The sequence below is a fragment of the Salvelinus fontinalis genome, chromosome 41, assembly GCF_029448725.1.
Source record: "Salvelinus fontinalis isolate EN_2023a chromosome 41, ASM2944872v1, whole genome shotgun sequence".
NCBI lineage: Eukaryota > Metazoa > Chordata > Actinopteri > Salmoniformes > Salmonidae > Salvelinus > Salvelinus fontinalis.
Window position 1 is genome coordinate 16157662 of NC_074705.1, and position 20978 is coordinate 16178639.

The following is a 20978-nucleotide window of genomic DNA, read 5'->3' on the forward strand; positions in this document are numbered from 1 at the left end:
ACAGCCTTACAGCACCCTGCATTAGCAGCACTGTGATGAGCGCTCCAGGAGGCACACTGCCCATGATCATTCCCCAGCAGGGGCCCAGCAGGGAGCCAGCAGGGAGCCAGTTGCAGTCTGGGGCTCATCCATAAACATGAAGCCTAGTCCCACTGGGCATCCATGGTGGTGCCCCACCACCACTACTCACTCAGCACCCTAAAGTGTCTGCCCTGTCCTTCACCACTTAACATTGCTTTAATGGTTATTTTTGATGTAAGTCTCCCCTTCATTTAAATCATGTTTCATCTTCATTTCAACTCCAGAGTTTGGCTGACTAGTAACACCACTGGGTTAAATTCCCCAGACCGGATTCCTGAGAGGGTTTGCTTCTCGAGTGAGGGAAGGAAATGAAGGAAAGAGGTTTTCAAGTCAAATTCAGAGTCATGTTGTTCCCTCAACCTCTTGGGGAAGTCAGACTGAATTAGAAACGAGCTGAGAACGTAAATCCGTCTGACTGTGCTCTAGTCGTCTGAGCATTATGTGACTGTGTTCTGCAGTCCTGATCCTATCTTCAAAGTTGACTGTTGAAACAGCATGTAAGACACCACATTAGACATGGCAGCACGACTGAAATCACTCAGATCTCCTAGCTGAGTAACCAAAGACAGAAGCTAGACTGTACTGTATGTACACTGATGTTGTTTTAGGTAGGGGACATCCAGTATCATAATAAAGGAATAACATCAATGTGAACCCCTGAGGGGAACAGGGAAAAGCACACTGATGTGATACCTATTATTCTATCTCCCTATTCACACAAACAACCCAGAAGAAGCTCATATTCAGCTGACATGCTAATTGTATGTATGGTTTGGGGCTTATCTACAGTAACCCCTGGTACACGAAGTCATGAACTCAATGGGGTCACTTTAATGAATGAATAGATTCATTCATTAATACTAATTTCTGTGTCTTGTCATACAGAATTATTAGACACCATTTTCTTGTGAAAGTGCTCTCAGTGCATTTCTCATTCTCAGTCCCCTGGGACAGAACTGTCCTACAGAGCAGCAGAGAGGGACCTGACAACGGAACAACAGCGCACAGACAGGAAGCACAGTCTAGGTCAGCCTGTCTGACTGGGAGACAATGTGCTGCTGAAGAGACACAGAGAAAGAGAGACACACAGAGAGAGAGACACACAGAGAGAGACAGAGAGAGACACAGAGAGAGACAGAGAGAGAGAGAGAGAGAGAGAGAGACACAGAGAGAGAGAGAGAGAGAGAGAGAGAGAGAGAGAGAGAGAGAGAGAGAGAGAGAGAGAGAGAGAGAGAGAGACACACAGAGAGAGACACACAGAGAGAGAGAGAGACACAGAGAGAGAGAGAGACACACAGAGAGAGAGAGAGAGACACACACAGAGAGAGAGAGAGAGAGAGAGACACAGAGAGAGAGAGAGAGAGAGAGACACAGAGAGAGAGAGAGACACAGAGAGACACAGAGTGAGAGAGACACAGAGAGAGAGAGAGAGAGAGAGAGAGAGAGAGAGAGAGAGAGAGAGGGAGAGAGAGAGAGAGAGAGAACAAGGTGTCCTGCCAACACCCAAAAAGGCTATCTATCAGTCTTCCTCTGAGAGTGTGGAATTTAGTGCACATGGGCAGAATACATTTAACCCTAACCATGCCTCTATGAAATCAAAACAACACTCCTCAAAAAACATCATGATATTGAAAATGATTTATTCTACTTTTTTTTACTGCCCATCACATTATGATTTGGCATGGTCTCAGAAAGAAAATTACTCAAAGGGCAATTGTTGTATATTATAAATGTCAGCTTTATATTTATTTTTATTTTACCTTTATTTAACTAGGCAAGTCAGTTGAGAACAAAATCTTATTTGCAATGACGGCCAAGGAACAGTGGGTTAACTGCCTTGTTCAGGGCCAAAACGACAGATTTTTACCTTGTCAGCTCGATCAATCAATTTGGTAGCCTAACAAGTGATTTAACAATGATTTTGTTGAGAGGATTTAGGTAGGTTAGGTTCTAGTGCCACCCTCTGGTTAGAAATGCATAGTTTCATTCTCTTTGGTCAAAATTATGCGAAGAAAACAACATTTAATAGGTTATTTTTCCATTTAGGGCACGTTACGATACCAAGATGTCATTCATTGAATTGTATTAATCCTGTATCGGGACACTATCGGTTAGTGTTGATTGAATTAAGAGGTTTCAACTTTGTTGTTACATAACATTGACATTGGGAGGTGGAGTCAATTTACAGTAGACTATGGCACTCCAAATGTACTCTCTCCTCTGACTACCGTATCGATTTAAAACCAGTAATTATCAACTGGTTTAGGGGACTGTTGTATATCAACCACTAGGTGAAAAGTTCTACAAAACTGGCAGGAAAGCAGCTGAATTTGCTTTCGTCAAGGAGGCGTGTGAGGTCACTGTGGGATTTATTGAGTAGTCGCAAAAACAGTCAACACTGGACTTTAATGCGCAGATGAGAGGAAAATGAGTGAGAATAAAGAAACCGACTGCTTGTGTTTCTATGTCAACGGTAAAAAGGTAAATAATTTACTGTATTATTCTATTGTGCATTAGCTGTATGTTGGTTTCAAGTTGTAGCACTTTGCGATTATTTTGCACATTGCCTAACTTTAGCCTACTGTTCCTCTACGAAACTCTCTGCATGGCTGCTAATGTTGTTTACCAATGATTACTTCCCGTCGTCTGTGTTTGTACCGAAGATACTGGATGTAGGCCTCAGGTCAACTCTCTCAGAATGACCGAAAAAACTAATGCCAAGTACTTTACATGATTTCTCTCCTACTTTCAAACAGGTGACCGAAAACAATGCAGACCCAGAGACTATGTTACTGTCTTACCTCAGAGAGAGGTGTATCCTTTTCTTGCTGAAGATGTATCGATGAGAAGTGACGCACCAACATTGATTTAAGTATTTACATTGAAATGAATAATATAGTGCACTATTTTTGTTGTTGTCATTGTGATTACACTCTTATTAATATTTATCCTAAAGAAAAACGGGCAGATGCTGTGTAACCTATAGCCAATTTATTGCACAATCAGTAGCTTATAAAAATCCATACTTTATGGGTAGCCTAGGGTGGTGCACTGATTTTCTAAGTGTGTTTTGTTTACCACACAAGCTAGTCCAGAGTTTGAGGTGTGACAATAATGATAAGGCCTATCAGAGATAGTTCCATGGGGCGTGTCACTGTGAGTGTGCACTTTCCTTTGATTAGGATTGGCTGTATAATATATCCGTTGGAATCATTTATTGTTATGGTATGTGGAAATATGGATACTGATAGATTGTCTAGCCCAAGCAGATTGTCTCCTCAGTTGGTAACGTTGTGGGTTGAATTTCTGCATTGATCACATACTGAAAATGTATACATCGATCACTCACTGTACTGCAAGTCACTTTGGATAAAAATGTCTGCTGACTGGCATATACTATTATAGTCCTTGACGGTGCCTGACTCCAGTGAGGTTGACTGGTACCAAGTACGGATGTGGAGGAGGAGGATGTGGAGCCTGTACTGTCATGGTGTCTCGCTACCAGCCTGGCACCAAGACCATCCTGTATCCTTTCATCCCTCAACAAACGTCCATCATTTGGATATATGATTGACTGATTTTTATGACGTTTACACTGTTGATGAATACTAGAATTGGCATACTGAGACAGTAACTTTTAAGTAGGCCTTTCCTGTGGGGTGGCAGGTAGCCCAGTGGTTAGAGCGTTGGGCCAGTAACCGAAAGATTGCTGGATTGAATCCCCGAGCTGACCAGGTACAAATCTGTCATTCTGCCCCTGAACAAGGCAGTTAACCAACCCACTGTTCCCTGGTAGGCTGTCATTGTCAATAAGAATTTGTTCTTAACTGACTTGTCTAGTTAAATAAAAATGAATAAAAAATGAGATGGCAGCAGCAGGTGCCCTCTGGACATAAGTTGCATGAAAGAAAACTGATAAATGGCCAAATCCAACATTTATCCTCCAATGTTTTCAAAGCCCTACTTATGATGTCCTCTATTATACTTGAATGATATATAATGTTCATATTGAAAATGTAAATGCCACTCAGGCCAGTTTACCTTCACCTACTAGCCATTACTCTGCCAACGCCTGCCTGCTGCCAGTCTGCCAGCTTCAGGGGGCAGCCGTCACCACTGTGGAGGGCATTGGCAACACCAAGACCAGGGTGCACCCAGTACAGGTAGGCCCTACCACGCATGGATGAGTGAAGCTCTCATTCAGTGTGGCTGACTGGATTATATGCTTGTGTGTGCTTGCAGGAGCGTATAGCTAAGGCCCACGGGTCTCAGTGTGGGTTCTGTACTCCAGGCATGGTGATGTCCATGTACACTTTACTGAGGAACAAACCACAGCCCAACATGGAGGACATCACAGTGGCACTTGGAGGCAATTTGTGCCGGTGCACAGGATATCGTCCCATTGTTGATGGCTGCAAGACTTTTAGTCCGGTATAAATTATATTGCACATAAGACACATGCATGGCATTTGTATTTACTGTCTGTAAAGTGAATGTATAATCCATCCTGTTATCCATCTTTAGGAATCAAACTGTTGTCAAGCCAATGGTAATGGTGCTGGATGTTGTTTGAATGGAGTTTCGCCTCCGGAGAGATCAGATAATGTGAGTGAATCTTTCTATTCAGGCCGTACACATTTTATGAAATGTTTAACAGATTTTCCTTTTTTGAAAAGTGAGGCAAGTGAATAAACATAAATAAATCATGTAGAACCTCTTGTTAAAATACTATATTAACCTTAGTTCAACGCCTAGTGACCTAATCAAGAGATTCTTGCCTGACTTGAAGGCTTAAAGAGGCATGGTTCAGCCATAGCCCGATAGGAAGTATTTTTATCTCTTTACTGGAAGCTTGAGGACATTTTATTTTTGCTCTCAATCGTACAACTTTAAAAAATATATATATTTATTTTGTATATTTTTGTGTGAAGAGGGGCATGCATTAAAGGGTAATATGCAGTTGCTGCATCCATTTTTGGACTTGTAAATGAATGATATGTACCCATTCATTCTTGAAAATAGAACTTATGATTCATGGGCTTAGTTCAACTGTCGTACCACATCAGAGCCCAAAATATATAAGCTTGTTTTACTCCAATGTTTGTAAACAAAGTAATATAAAGAAACTCTATATACCCTCAACATGGTTAAAAATGATCATTTGGATGGATGGTCAGTCCTTGCATCCATTGCTCTGTCTATGCTCTGTATAACAACCGGCCGTGATTGGGAGGCGCACAATTGGCCAATGGTTAGGGTTTGGCCGGGGTAGGCCATCATTGTAAATAATAATTTGTTCTTAACTGACTTGCCTAGTAAATAAAGGTTCAATTTAAACAAATGTTGATGATACTGTAAAGTTATAGTTCACAATGCCATGACATTGCTTCATTTAATCCGATTTAACACACTTGTTTTATAAAAAGCGAGACGTGTTTTTTGGCATACATGACTTTGACTGTGTCTTCCAGGAGCTTCCACCACAGCTGTTTGACCAGGAGGACCTCCTCCCTCTGGACCCCACCCAAGATCTCATCTTCCCCCCAGAACTCATAGTAAGACAGCGGGACAAGTGGCTACTCAATGTACTAGTGGTCAAATAGTGAATTACACAGTTTGATATGCTCTCATCATATACTGTATGTCACTGTGTAACAGTCAAAAAGTATCATTCTTCAGTCTAAAATAGTTGAATTAACAACCTTTACACAAGACAGAATTATTAATTGACACCAAATCGGCAAAATACTGTTATTTTGCTATAAGAGTTGTCCGTTGAATGACTCATAGGTCTTATAGTCTGTAATGTCATTAAAACAGTCTATATCCTCGTTAGTCTATAACCTAGCGATATTTATATCCTGACAATCCTCCGCTATTCTCCACTCAGCTGATGGCAGAGACGGAGCCCCAGGTTAGTCAGCTGTTCCGTGGGGAAAGGATGGTGTGGGTCTCCCCTGTGTCCCTGGAGGAACTGATCCAGCTGAAGACCAGCCACCCTCAGGCCCCGCTGGTCATGGGCAACACCAACATCGGCCCAGACATCAAGTTCAAAGGTGCCTGGCATCCCATAATAATATCACCCACCAGAGTCCAGGAGCTGTTCGAGGTTACCAAAACTCCGCAAGGTTAGCTCTCTCGTTTTTATTCTCTCGGTTCCGGTCTCTCTCTCTCTCTCCCTCTCTCTCTCTCAGAACTGTTCATGTGTGTCTGTAGGTGTGTGTATCGGGGCTGGCTGCAGTCTGTCTGTGGTTAAGGCCCTGTTGGAGGGGCTGGTCCAGGAGATTCCTGAGGAGAAGACTGAGATATACAGATCCCTCCTACAGCAGCTGGGGAACCTGGGAGGACAGCAGATACGTAACGTTGCCGTGCGTATGAATCATCTGTTTCTGTTATTCACTACCAGGTTTGTAGCCTGGTCCCAGATTGTAGCCTGGTTTGTCCGGTCTTGCCAGCACCTTTGGTCATTGCTGGCTATATAGCACAAACAGGTCTGGAACCAGGCTAACAGCTGTGTTGCACATTACTGTCCAAATCTCTACGTCTTAACTACCCTCAGGGGATCACTGGTAAACATGTATTTTTGCATTTGTTTGACTGTTAAACATATTTATGGTGTGTTTCTGTGTGTGTTAGTCCATTGGAGGCAATATTGTCAGTGCATATCCCAATTCAGACCTGAACCCTGTGTTCGCTGCTGGGAACTGCACACTTAATGTGGTGTCAAACAGTGAGTTGTCAGTAGTGACCATTTTCATTCATTGAATTTATTCCGTGTCTAATTTAACCATGTTTTGTATTGAATTTTTACAAATCATTGTGTTAATTGGTTCTCTTCCAGGGGGAAGACAGGAAATCCTGCTTAATAAAGATTTCTTTGTGGGGTTTGGAAAAACATCTCTCAAACCGGATGAGATTGTCCTGTCTGTGTTCATACCAGTATCTAGACAGGTACAGTAAGAATCCACTTGGGAATGGAGAACCTCTTGAGAATCTCATGCATTTGACCTCACCAGGAAGAACTCCTGGCCTTGAGGTGAGCTGAATCCTGTGACTGCGCGAACAACAACGTTTTTCCCAATCTAATGTGTGTTTGCAGGGAGAGTTCATGCGAGCGTTCCGCCAGGCCCCTCGTAAGGAGAACGCCCTGGCCACGGTGACCACTGGGATGAGGGTCATGTTCACAGAGGGTTCCAGCGTGGTCAAGGAGCTTAGTATCTACTACGGCGGTGTAGGGCCATGCACTGTCAGCGCCACCAAAACATGTGCTGCAGTCATCGGAAGGTACAGAGGGAATTTTTAACACAGTTAGGATTTGGTTAATGGGCTATTTTCTTTTGAGGAGAGCTAGCTAAACTTGTTTGTAATTCATATGTTTCCTTGTTACCCTCCTCAGTAATGTTCTTGTTGTGTTACATTATCTGTGTCTTACATCCTTGCTTGTTTTGTACCCCCCCCCCCCCCGCCCCCCACGTCCAAACACACACACTTCCAGGAAGTGGGATGAGCAGACGCTGAGTGAAGCCTACACCCAGCTCTTAGATGAGATATCCCTGTCTCCCTCCCACCCCGGTGGGCAGGTGGAGTTCCGCAGGTCCCTAACTCTCAGCCTCCTCTTCAAGTTCAATCTGCAGATGCTGCACAAGCTCTGGGAGATGGTATGGACTGGGTCACTCTCCGCCCAATTGGTAGCCGACTTGGCAAATTTGGAACTTGGATTTGCTAATGTTTCTCTAAATATAGATATGTTTTTGGCATTGTACAGAATGTGATCCAGGAGGACCTATCAGAAGAGATCAGCAGTGCAATACGTCCACTACCTAAACAGCTACAGCCCAGCCTACAAGAATTCCAGGTCTGTTTGATTTTATTTTAGTCGGTTGAAGACGAATTTAGCAATTTCACCTACTCCAACCAGTGACTCAGTTCGTCATTGTGCAGTACGTTGTTAAGTTCATGTTTTAAGTATCCCTATATTTCTGTTATTACGGGGCTATCACTCAGTCAAGAGTGCGCATGCGCAGGAGGTTTTGGTCGTTGTTGGACCTAGCCTCGAGTGTGTGATGGCTACTTGTAGTGTGTTCATATAGTATAGTAAACTTTGTTAAACTGGAACTTTGTCGTTGTGTCATTTCGAGTTAACATACGTGTGATCTGACCACGTGAACAAATGCTCCAAAAACACCCAAATCGTCCTTTTAGAAACGTGATGCAGGTCTTTACATGTTGTACACGTGACATTGTCATTCTGAACGTTGTATTCCGTTTTGTTGCGACTCGAGCGATACCTCGCCGTCCTTTCTAGCGGCAGGCTATACGGAGAATGGAACAGCTGGATAGGGGAAACGGCTCGAGTCGTACCATTTCATGTTTACAGCACCTAATGAACCTGCATCATTATACCGGGACATTTCTAAAAGGACGTTTTAGTTTTTTAGTATTTGTTCATGTTTTTTCAGAGCCTCCATACTTCATAACGAGGAAGTGAAGCGCTGGTTGGGGTAAATTGTAAAAATACAGAAAATCGTAACAAAAAAAGGGTCTGGACCCTTCTATAACATGCGATTTATATCGAAAATTTTAATTTGCTTGTAAAAATGAGAACTTCTCCTTTTTTAAGAACAAATTCTTATTAACAATCATGGTTTGATCATGTTACCCCTTCCTTAATCTCAGTTAACCCAGGACTAAAATCTCACATCATTTGATCAGTTCACGTATTCTGTCCACGAAAGATTACCCCTGCATACAAACCAACATTTCCTCTGAGGACAATAAAGTTGGATTGATTGGTCTGGAAACAAACACGGTTACATCTCAGGCTGTCATAAAAACATGTGTTTTTTTGCAGGCTGTGGTGAAAGGCCAGAGTGGTGACGACCCAGTAGGTCGGCCTATCATGCACCGTTCAGCCATCAGCCAGGCTACTGGAGAAGCTGTTTACTGTGATGACATCCCCAAGATGGACGGAGAGCTCCACCTAGTCCTGGTCACCAGCACCAGACCACATGCTAAGATCCTGTAAGTCCTGGAGAACATTGCAAAGGATTCATGGATAAGTTTTCTCACAAACCACTTTTTTTTGTTCATAACATACTGAGCTCTATTTTAACAAACCTAAAGCAATTGTAAATCTAAGCACTGGCGGTAGCACTATAGGTCAGGGGGATCAGAAATATTTGTGCTATTTTCACAGCCGGAATTGTGAGCGCATTAGCTAGTGGTGGCACAATGAATAAACAAGTTGTAGGTGTGACGAGGGCTTGGCCACTCACTGGCCTATCAAGGCGTTCCATGGCTTAATACTGCATGCTTTTGTCATGTTCTGTTGGTTATTGGCAGTCTGTGCGGTATCATCAACACTAATTCGGCTGGGGGAACGGAATATTCTCGTCCTAGTCCCCCTTAAAAACATTTGGAACTTATTCGGGGTCTTAACTTATTGTTCAGAGTAAGAACAATAGAATGCACAAGGTGCAATTACGAAATTTGGGTGTGCGTAAGCAGTTACACAATTAGTCCATATCAGCTCATTTCTTTTCTTACAGCAGCCAGCTATCTAAACTTGTAAGCATGGTCAAATTACCGACCTGTGTGGGGTCCATTGATCATCAGTTATTATATTAAAAACTGCAAATGTTTGCCTCCAACCGATGGCAAAATGTGCTAGAATTCAGAAAATTTGCTGTAAAACTGCACATGGAAGTGCACATCAGCCCCATGGGAAAAATGCATAGAATTGCAGAAAAGTTGCTTTTAAAAAAGCAATATTTTCAGTTTCTGGCCTACGTGGAGTTTAAAAAAATTATTTTGTATTTATTAACACGCATACAAAATAATAAAAGGAGCTGGCCAAAATAATGTGTACTGAACAAAAATATAAACGCAACATGTAAAGTGTTGGTCCCAGGTTTCATGAGCTGAAATAAAAGATCTCAGAATTTTTCCATATGCACGAAAAGCTTATTTCGCTTACATTTTTTGCAGAAATGTGTTTACATCCCTGTTAGGGAACATTTCTCCTTTGCCAAGATAATCCATCCACCTGACAGGTGTGGCATATCAAGAAGCTGATTAAACAGCATAATCATTATAGAGGTGCACCTTGTGCTGGGGACAATAAAAGGCCAATCTAAAATGTGCAGTTCTGTCACACAACACAATGCCACAGATGTCTTCAAGTTTTGAGGAAGTGCGCAATTGGCATGCTGACTGCAGGAATGTCCAGCAGAGCTGTTGCCAGAGAATTGAATGTTAATTTCTCTACCATAAGCCGCCTCCAACGTCATTTTAGAGAATTGAGTATGTCCAACTGGCCTCACAACCGCAGACCATGTATATGTTGTCGTGTGGGTGAGCGGTTTGCTGATGTCAACGTTGTCAACAGAGTGCCCCATGGTGGCGGTGGGGTTATGGTATGGGCAGACATAATCTATGGACAACGAACACAATTGCATTTTATCGATGGCAATTTGAATGCAAAGAGGTACAGTGACGAGATCCTGAGACCCATTATTTTGAACATTCATCCGCCGCCATCACCTCATGTTTCAGCATTATAGTGCACTGCCCCATGTCACTAGGAACTGTACACAATTCCTGTAAGCTGAAAATTTTCAAGTTCTTCCTTGGCCTGCATACTCACCAGACATGTCACCCATTGAGCATGTTTGGGGTGCTCTGGGTCGACATGTACGACAGCGTGTTTGAGTTCCTAACAATATCCAGCAACTTCGCACAGCCATTGAAGAGGAGTGGGATAACATTCCACAGGCCACAATCAACAGCCTGATCAACTCTAGGCGAAGGATATGAGTTATGCTGCATGGGGAAAATGGTCACACCAGATACTGACTAGTTTTCTGATCTATGTCCCTACCATTTGTTTAAGGTATCTGTGACCAGCCGATGCATATCTATATTCTCAGTCATGTGAAATCCATAGATTAATGAATGATGAATGTATTTCAATTGACCGATGTCCTTATGTGAACTGTTACTCAGCTTAATTGTTGCATTTTATATTTTTGTTCAGTATAGATAAAACGGATCTCCACTTACTGTTTTGCTGCTCTCGAACTTGGTCTTTTTAATAAAGCTTTGTGATTAGCTAAAAATCTATGCCTTAAAATAATATTGATTGTTTTAAGATTGTCATATCATGGATTATTTAGCTATTTGATTTAGAATTTTAGGAACCCTGTAGGTATCCCCCCCAAAAGTTATTTGATAAAATATTGCATTTGGCCTTTATAGCCCATAGAAACGCATTGAATAAAACATTCATAAATGGCAACAGACAGTCCAAAAATGTAAAATGTTTTGAAGTGTTTGCCCTATATCTAGGAGATATACAGTAAGAAAGCTCAGGGGGGGGGGGGGGGGGACAAAACTACCTCCAAAACCAATGTGTTTGTGAGAGAAGCATCTTTCAGCTTGGATTGTAGGCGGAACCGTTTGGACACAAGTAATTTTTGTGAGAAGACCGATTATCGGGGGTGTCTCATGGTCTGACAAATACTGCTGTAGCTCGGCCGCCTTCCACCGCCGATGCGGAAGGCCGATTTCTATAGGCTGATGCGGTGGATTGAGATGCAGCCCATGGGAAATATATTTAGCATAAAGTGATGGATTTTGTTGGAGATTGACACACACGTGTGTCAATAGACTCTTAATTAAGATTTATTTTAAGGCGGTCTTAGGAGCCAAACCCTTTATTAATATTCTTGTCTACTTGGTGAATGGATTGGGCCAGACAAAAAAGACTGCCTTCATTGAGAGGCTAAACTTTTTAATCTAAATGAAACAAAATGGGGAATGTTTCTTTAATATGGTGTTTATGGGCACAAACACCTTGTGTTCCATGTGCATATGGGCACAGTGTCATGGCTGGATAGGCTGCACTTCCGTTGTCAAAATACATGCCATAACCAACCGCGTTACCGCTAAGACCAGCTTTCGGTTGGTCTTAAATATCCTCACCAGCACATACTGACATTTTGAACTTTTTCACATTTTTTAAGGACACAGCTCAGCTATAGCCACCCCTCCTACCTCAGCACAAGCAAGCTCAGGGTGTGAAAATAAAAGGGCACCGGCTTTAGTAGGGGAGGCAGGTAGCCTGGTGGGTAGGAGCATTGGGCCAGTAACCGAAAGGTTGCTGGATCGAATCCCTGAACTGACAAGGTAAAAATCTGTCGTTCTGCCCCTGAGCAAGGCAGTTAACTCACTGTCACCCGGGTGCCAAAGATGTGGATGTCGATTTTAAGTCAGACCTCCGCAACTGTGATTCAGAGGGGTTGGGTTACATGCGGAAGACATATTTCAGTTGAATGCATTCAGTTGTACAACTGACTAAGGTTTCCCCGTTAACAGGTTGAAATTGCCAAAGATCATGTGCTTGACAATTGCGCTGGCTTAATGCTATCTGAAAATAGAGCCCACTGTGTAGCCTAGGGGTAACCAACTAGATTCAGCTGCGGGGCAATTTTTTGGGGAGTTGGAGGTCGGGGGGGAAACGGGATGTAATTATAATTTGTACTATGCAAATTGCCTACAAGTAAGCCCAATAAGAGATTTTATTGGAAAATAGCATAGTAACTTCATACCTTGATTACATTGAGACACGATCACGTCTCTCTTTTTATTTGTGGGATTACTAAATTTTCCTAAACTTGAGGGCCAAAAATAATCACTTGTAGGCCGGTTTTGGCCCACGGGCCGCCTGTTGTACACCCCTGGTGTAGATCATACAGTGAGCAGAGTCCCAATCATTCCTATAATCACCAATACTGCCTCTCATTTAATGAGGAATCTTAAGATATTCATTTGGCTGCACTGTGCTAAATATTGAATTATAAAAATCCAATAGAACCCTCTATCCACAGCCAACAGTAATAATGGGTTTTATCCAGGTTGTATAGAATACAAAGTATAGACCTTACTCACTCATTCACTATTCATTGGACAGGAAGTGGGCTTCATAACCACACCAGTGTAGAGAGACTGGCTATTGTTAACCAGCATGGTGCGTCATGTGGGCCTCAATAGGTAGTTATCCTCATTGTTAAATGGTTATACACCACCATAGATCCTTATCTGAATGTCATTCACTGTAAATGAGTAATGGCCATATGAACACAACGCCATGTATAATCCTAACCTGTATGAAATGAGAGGTAGCATTGGTTAGTATGTGAATGACTGTCTCTCTACTCACTGTATTTCCCCCCCCCCCCTCCTAACAGAGACATAGATATCAGTGAAGCGCTCCAGGTTCCAGGTGTGGTGGATGTCATCACTTCTAAAGACATCCCAGGGAAGAAGTTTAGGACGTTTACAGGCATAGACGAGGACATTCTGGCTCAGAATGAGGTATTGTAGTGCTTCATCGAAGAGACACAACCAGAATCGCACGTGTCATATCATATGTGTTGTTGTTTTCATACAGTGTATGATGTCATCAAAGGCTTGTCCAGTGTGTTGTCACACCGGAACTGAGTAGCCATGCTGTTTATTCACCTCACAATGTAGACTATACCGTGTATATACAAAAGTATGTGGACACCCCTTCAAATTAGTGGATTCTGCTATTTCAGCCACACCTGTTGCTGACAGGTGTGTAAAATAGAGCACACAGCCATGTCATCTCCATAGACAAACATTCACAGCAGAATGGCCTTACTGAAGAGCTCAGTGACTTTCAAAGTGGCCCTGTCATAGGATGCCACCTTTCCAACAAGTCAGTTCTTCAAATTTCTGCCCTGCAAGACCTGCCCCGGTCAACTGTAGGTGCTGTAATTGTGAAGTGGAACGTCTAGGAGCAACAATGGCTCAGCCGTGAAGTGTTAGGCCACACAAGCTCACAGAACGGGACCGACGAGTGCTAAAGCGCATATCGTGTACAAATCATCTGTCCTTGGTTGCAACACTCATTACCGAGTTCCGAGTTCCAACTGCCTCTGGAAGCATCGTCGCTGGGAGCTTCATGAAATGGGTTTCCATGGCCGAGTAGCCGCACACAAGCCTAAGATCGCAATGCCAAGCGTCGGCTGGAGTGGTGTAAAGCTCGCCGCCATTGGACTCTGGAGCAGTGGAAACACATTCTCTGGAGTGATTAATCACGCTTCACAATCTGGCAGTCCGACGGACAAATTTGGGTATGGTGGATGCCAGGAGAACACTACCTGCCCGAAGGCATAGTGCTAACTGTAAAGTTTGGTGGAGGAGGAATAATGGACTTGGGATGTTTTTCATGGTTCGGGCTAGGCCTCTTAGTTTCAGTGAAGGGAAATCTTAACGCTACAGCATACAATGACATTCTAGATGATTCTGTGCTTCCAACTTTGTGGCAACCTTTTGGGGAAGGCCCTTTCCTGTTTCAGCATGACAAAGCCCCTGTGCATAAAGCAAGGTCTACAGAGAAATGGTTTGACTGGCCTGCACAGATCCCTGACCTCATCAAAAACGTTTGGGATAAATTGGAACGCCGACTGCGAGCCAGGCCTAATCGCCCAACATCAGTGCCTGACCTCACTAATGCTCTTTTGGCTGAATGGAAGCAAGTCCCCCAACTCCATATTAAAGCCCATGATTTTGGAATGAGATGTTCGACGAGCAGGTGTCACCATACGTTTGGTCATGTATGAAGGCCATTCTCACACAGATGCATGACTGTAACTATTAACTATGTCCGCAAATGTTATTCCCAGGTTTATGTACGTCTCTCTTCCTCAGGTGTCATGCGTGGGTCACATGGTGTGTGCAGTGGTGGCTGACACCAGGAAGCAGGCTAAGAGAGGGGCGGCTCTAGTGAAGATCGGCTACGAGGATCTGCCAGGCCCAGTGTTCACTGTTGAGGAGGCTATTGAGAAACAGTCCTTCTTTCTGCCCCAGAGGATGATCGAGCGAGGCAACGTGGATGAGGCTTTTGATAAGGTTGACCACATTTACGAAGGTACAGTATGTCTTAGTTTCGTATTGCGTACTAGGTGTGTCAACCTGGTTCCTATCTTGAGTGTTTGTACCGGTTAAGTCGATGTACTGAGCCGCGTTGTGCTCTTTAATCTCAGGGGAGATCCGGCTTGGTGGTCAGGAGCATTTCTACATGGAAACACAGAGCATGGTTGTTGTGCCTTCTGGAGAAGAGAGGGAGCTCAAGGTTTATCTCTCCTGTCAACACCCAACCTATGCCCAGGTACAGTCAACTCTACTCCTTCAATCTCCATCCCTGAGGATAGGAAAATATCAAATAGTCACTGTTGAAGTGTAAGTCATTACTCCTAATTGCCAAATGAAATGTTTCTTGTCTTGTGTCTTTTCTGTAGGAATCCATCGCGGAGACTCTTGGGATTCCCTCCAACAGAGTGTCCTGTCACGTGAAGAGAGTTGGCGGAGCGTTTGGAGGGAAAGTGACCAAAACGTCTATCATAGCCTGCATCACTTCTGTGGCTGCGTGGAAGTAAGTAAAATACTTCAAAAATAACTGACTTGATCCAATGACACATTACATATTTAACCCAAATGCAATGGTACTCTATGAATCCAAAACATCATTTATGTGTTTGTTTGAATCCCGGCCTGTTCTGATCTGTCTACCCAGGACTGGTCGGGCCGTGCGTTGTGTTCTGGAGAGAGGAGAGGACATGCTGATCACTGGGGCCCGCCACCCTGTCCTGGGCAAACACAAGGTGCTCCCCCTCTTAAGCCTTTGTGATATGACTGACTCACAAAGGGAGGCATTTGAGGGATCTCTAAGTGGTATTGTAGATTTGATTGATAATGATAATGTCTCCAGGTGGGCTTTATGAAAGATGGGAGGATAATGGCTGCTGATCTACATTATTACGCCAACTCTGGAAACACAGCAGATGAGTCTTTGTTGGTGAGTCACTCTTCCTCTGCCTTTCACCATTCAATTCTTAGCTTTCAAGGAGGACTTGGGGTTAACACCAGACTCCGTCTCTATGCTTGTCATAGGCGGTGTCTGAGCTCTTTGCTCCCTCCTTTTCTCCAGGTAATAGAGAAGATTCTCCTTCACCTGGACAATGCCTACAACGTGCCCAACCTTCGCGGTCGCTCGGTGGCGTGTAAAACCAACCTGCCCTCCAACACGGCGTTCCGAGGCTTCGGCGTGCCCCAGAGCATGTTGGTCACTGAGAACATGATCAATGACGTGGCCATGAAGTTGGGCTGCAACGCTGAAGAGGTCAGAGGTCAAGTGTTAGGGGTCCGGGAGGGTACATGGGGACAGGGAGGAAAGCCATATAAATAGAATCTAGCTAATTTACGTTTCTATGATGAAAGAGTGGGTGGTACCAGAGCCTTCTATTGAGGAAAATCGAATTGATATAAACAAATATTTCTGTGGTTAGTCTCATGACAGACATGCATAAATTAAGTCTGTTCAAAGACTGATGACGTCTGATTATTAAGCTGAATATGCTATAAAGTCAATATGCTATAAATGCCTTAAAGGTTTCATAAAGTACTGTGTACACGTCATAACGCCGTACTCTTAATATTTTCTCTTTCTTGAGCAGATCCGTGAGATCAACATGTACAAAGAGGTGTCCCTGACACATTACAAGTTTGAGTTTGATCCTAAGAACCTCCTGCGTTGCTGGGATGAATGCAAGGAGAAGTCTGACTATGGCAGTAGACGCAAATCCATCGCCCAGTTTAACCAGCAGAACCGCTGGAAGAAGAGAGGCATGGCCACGATACCCATTAAGTATGGCATCGCATTCTCAGACGGCTTCCTTAACCAGGTTTGCTTTGCCTTACACTGTCAAATTAGTCAATCAAATTATGCATAATGAATCAATAAAATAGAGGTTTGATATTTTCGCTGTGTGTCTGTGAGACAGGCTGCATCTCTGGTACACATCTACAAGGATGGTTCTGTTCTAGTCAGTCATGGTGGAACCGAGATGGGCCAGGGAATACACACTAAAATGCAACAGGTAGGTACAGTATTTTCTCACTTAGCTTGACTTAGTTGGAGTGAAATAATGATTGTAGTCCACATTCTGTACTAACTATAACTATTCCATAAATGTGTACTGCTTCTACTCGGCTGTATGTACTTTTTACATTCAATCAATGAATCTATCTTCAGGTGGCGAGTAGAGAGCTGCACATCCCCGCCTCTCTCATCCACATCACAGAGACCAACACCAGTGCTGTGCCCAACACCTGCCCCTCCGCCGCCTCCTTCGGCACGGATGCCAATGGCATGGCCGTGAAGGTACAGTATTGCCTGGGATCTCCCCAGGTAGCCCGATCCCAGATCAGTTGGTCCTCCAACACCTGATGTGGATATTTTCCTGTTGGCGTGTTAGTATGGATATTCAATCGATCAGTCATATTCAAGCAGTCTTTTTTTTTGTCTTGTCCGTTAGGATGCCTGTGAGACCCTGTACCAAAGACTAGAACCTGTCAGGAAAGAGAACCCAGAAGGCACATGGCAGACCTGGGTATTTCATATTGATGTCCACTTCCCATGACAAAATGATTTAAGTAGAACAGAGGGATATGAATCAGTTCATGAATAGCGACATGGTTCTAAATGACCAGTTTTGTGTTCTGGAAAATAGGTGCACTCAGCATTCATCCATAAGATCAGTCTGTCAGCTACTGGATACTACAGGTAATGAGATTCAACATAGACTTCCATGCAGACCTAACGCATGGGAGTGTACAGAAAGCCTTTCATCTCGTCTTTTATTTCACTATTGCAGATACAAAACCATTGACTTTTAGGACTGTAGGGCCTATGTGTGAAATATTGCTACTCTTACCTAATGTGGAAAGATACAAACATGTATAGATTTACAGTAGATAGCAGTGTGTGTATAAATGATGTGTAACACACAAAATGCCGACGTTTTGTATAGGGGTCATGACCTCCACATGGACTGGGAGAAGCAGGAGGGCAAGCCGTATGCCTACTACACCTACGGTGCCTGTTGCAGTGAGGTGGAGGTCGACTGTCTCACTGGAGACTACAGGGTAACCTCCATTATACAACCAGTATCTCTTACATGCTTTTACTGTTGTTACACACTTTATCTTAGGTACTAGTCAGCTGGTCAAAATAAGACATTCACTATTTCATACTATGAAATATGCACAATTTGACGTTGTTTTCTGCCCATGTCTAGACGGTGAGGACAGACATTGTTATGGATATTGGCAGGAGCATCAACCCCTCCGTAGACATTGGCCAGATTGAGGGCGCCTTCATCCAGGGTTTGGGTCTGTACACCATGGAGGAGCTGAAGTTCTCTCCCTCGGGAGTGTTGTACACGCGTGGCCCGTCCCAGTACAAGATCCCTGCTCTCTGTGACATACCACTTCAGTTCAACGTCTACCTGCTTTCAGACTCTGACAACCCACATGCCATCTACTCATCTAAGGTGAGCGACGGGTGTGTGTGTGTGTGTGACCAGGAAAAACTATCGTTAAACTAGTTATAGCCTTTAACCAAGACCTTTGGCGTCTACAGTAGTCCGTGAAGAATGTTCTGTCGAGTTAATTTGACGATAAAGTAAATATTCTTCTCTACAGGGAATCGGAGAGCCAGTGCTGTTCCTGGGTAGCTCTGTGTTCTTCGCCATTAAAGACGCGGTGGCAGCAGCCCGGGTAGAGGCTGGTATGGTGGGACCCTTTACCCTGAACAGCCCTGCTACCCCAGAGAGGACCTGTCTGGCCTGTAACACCCCCTTTACTCAGAAGGTAAGGCGACGCCACCAGCCAGTCTCAATTCACTCCCTACCCCAACCCATAATGCTTGACCCTAACCCGTCAATGTTTGCCAATTTGAATATGGAGTTTTCATACTGCTTCCATCTTACAGATCTGCAAACATAAAGGAGTTAGGAACAGGAAGGGGTAGGGAGTGAAATGGAACCGGCAAGTCGCCAGTTCAATGTACTGTACCTTATTCACATGGCAGCCATGACTGTTTGAAATCCAACTTGCTGCTCAGGAGTAATGTCAGCCATTGTTCTCTTCCAGATTCCAGCCAGCAAACAATGATCATTCCAACCATGGGCTTTGAGTATTCCCTGAATTAAAATAACATTCTGACTTGTCAGAGGTACTGATCACTGCCATAAGGAATACTACCTAATCATAGAATGTTACTAACACAGAAATTCTATATTTAGCTGAATAAGGATTAATAACACTGTATGATTGTAATACTTTAAATATCAAATTACAAAAGAAGCCTACGCTTTTGCTGCCAACCTATACTTTGCTTAAAAAATATATATGTATAATAAGTCTGTCTCAAATTAAATTTGATGTAAAAGGTAGGGTTGTCCAATTGTGAATCTATCCAATGCCATGTATGCCTCTTCACCTTCAATAAATTGCATGTTTCTCAACTTGAATACATGCTTCAAAAATGTATCCTTTATTAGTCAGACATCAGAATGCTTTACAGCACAGAATTTAACCAACGCTCAAAGTTCACTTCTATTTTTAGGTGAATCTGTGTTCCTCTGTTTGTTGACTGCTCTTGGCCGTAGGTCACAGATGCAGGATGTTAAAGTTTGAACAAACAGCCCAGAACATACACGACCAAACAACACCAGATGGTGTATTTATCTTACCCTTGGTTCCTAGGACAAAAGTGAAATTTCAAGCAACAGCGTCAAGTGCATATTCTGGACACATTTCCAAGTCATCCAGAAAGCACACAATCTGCGAGCAACCCACCAAGACCGAACAACACATTACGATTTGGTGAATGATTAATAGTTGGCGCCAAGCCCAGGTCTGACGAGGCTGCCAAGTCATCTTCAGTTGACTCATATGCTGATACTCCATGGTTTGAATGTTCCTTTCTTTGGAGATGGAGCCTTGAGGAAAAAAAGATAATGCCCATTAAACGAATGTTGTTGGCGAAAGGGAATCGGAGAGACCAAAACAGTAAACATGGGCCAGTTAGTGGACTCAGAATAAGCCTAGTCCTGAACTAAAAAGCACTTTCAATGGAGAATTTCCATCAAACTGCTTTTTAGTCTAGAGCTAGACTTGATCTGTGTCCTCTGAAATGAAGAAAAGTTACCATCTTAGTGAACTGGTCCTCACAGGCCATGCGTTTCCTCTCAGCAGTAGCAGGGGGAGCTTAGAGGGAAGCTGTCTCCTAACCCCCTCTCTACGGGCTGCAGCAACTGCCTCCTTTTATGGCAAGAAGATGGTGCTGGCCAAGAACACTGGCGGCACACGACAAACTTGAACTTGACAATGTGGCATGGTGCAAATCGTTCAGTCCAGAGAATGATCTTTATTTAGGCTTAACTGATGCCTTTATGGATGTGTCAAGTGATGTCGTTTGTCATGCCTTGGACATGTAGATGGCATGTGGGTTCTGTGCGTTGGCTAGCAGGTGGACATCAGAGGGCAGGAATCTTGTACTGGAATGGACCCCTGGTCATCAGAACCCCCTCAGGAGATAACTGCAGCTCCTCTATGGTGTACAGACCTATGCCCTGGACAAAGCCTCCCTCAATCCTGAATATATAGCACCGTGTTAACTTTGTCTTAAGTCTGTACCCTGTACCCGTCCTATATCTAGAGCTGGATTGAGGCTTCTTCCAACAGCCATCACAGTACTGGAAACAATAGAACACTATGAAATATCGGGGACACCAGGCCTGGTTTTCATAGCTGACTTTGAAAAGGCTTTTGATAAAGTACGACTGGAGTTTATATATAAATGCCTAGAATATTTCAATTTTGGGGAATCTCTTATAAAATGGGTAAAAATTATGTATAGTAACCCTAGGTGTAAAATAGTCAATAATGGCTACATCTCAGAAAGTTTTAAACTATCTAGAGGAGTAAAACAAGGTTGTCCACTATCGGCATATCTATTTATTATT

General features: G+C 43.4%; 1 protein-coding gene across 1 annotated transcript; it reads left to right on the forward strand.

The window, feature by feature from the left end:
- Nucleotides 1-2250: 2250 nt before the first annotated feature.
- Nucleotides 2251-19481, forward strand: aox6 (aldehyde oxidase 6). The gene is made up of 31 exons (XM_055907984.1): nt 2251-2562; nt 2838-2895; nt 3510-3606; nt 4136-4244; nt 4324-4512; nt 4606-4686; nt 5553-5636; nt 5972-6209; nt 6298-6449; nt 6718-6811; nt 6923-7032; nt 7181-7365; nt 7577-7739; nt 7847-7936; nt 8933-9102; nt 13329-13455; nt 14818-15037; nt 15153-15277; nt 15408-15541; nt 15683-15770; nt 15878-15964; nt 16097-16288; nt 16623-16850; nt 16950-17045; nt 17201-17329; nt 17484-17558; nt 17679-17731; nt 17979-18093; nt 18246-18500; nt 18652-18819; nt 19102-19481. Exons 1-31 carry the CDS (start codon nt 2509-2511, stop codon nt 19120-19122), a joined length of 3987 nt encoding a protein of 1328 aa, XP_055763959.1. The 5' UTR covers nt 2251-2508; the 3' UTR covers nt 19123-19481.
- Nucleotides 19482-20978: the final 1497 nt, after the last annotated feature.

Bases quoted from the DNA above. Each gene is read 5' to 3' on its own strand.
- aox6 (XM_055907984.1), top strand. From the start codon at position 2,509: ATGAGTGAGAATAAAGAAACCGACTGCTTGTGTTTCTATGTCAACGGT. The intron at 4,245-4,323 runs GTAGGCCCTACC...GTGTGCTTGCAG, and splicing joins CCAGGGTGCACCCAGTACAG to GAGCGTATAGCTAAGGCCCA. The intron at 17,046-17,200 runs GTAGGTACAGTA...ATCTATCTTCAG, and splicing joins TACACACTAAAATGCAACAG to GTGGCGAGTAGAGAGCTGCA.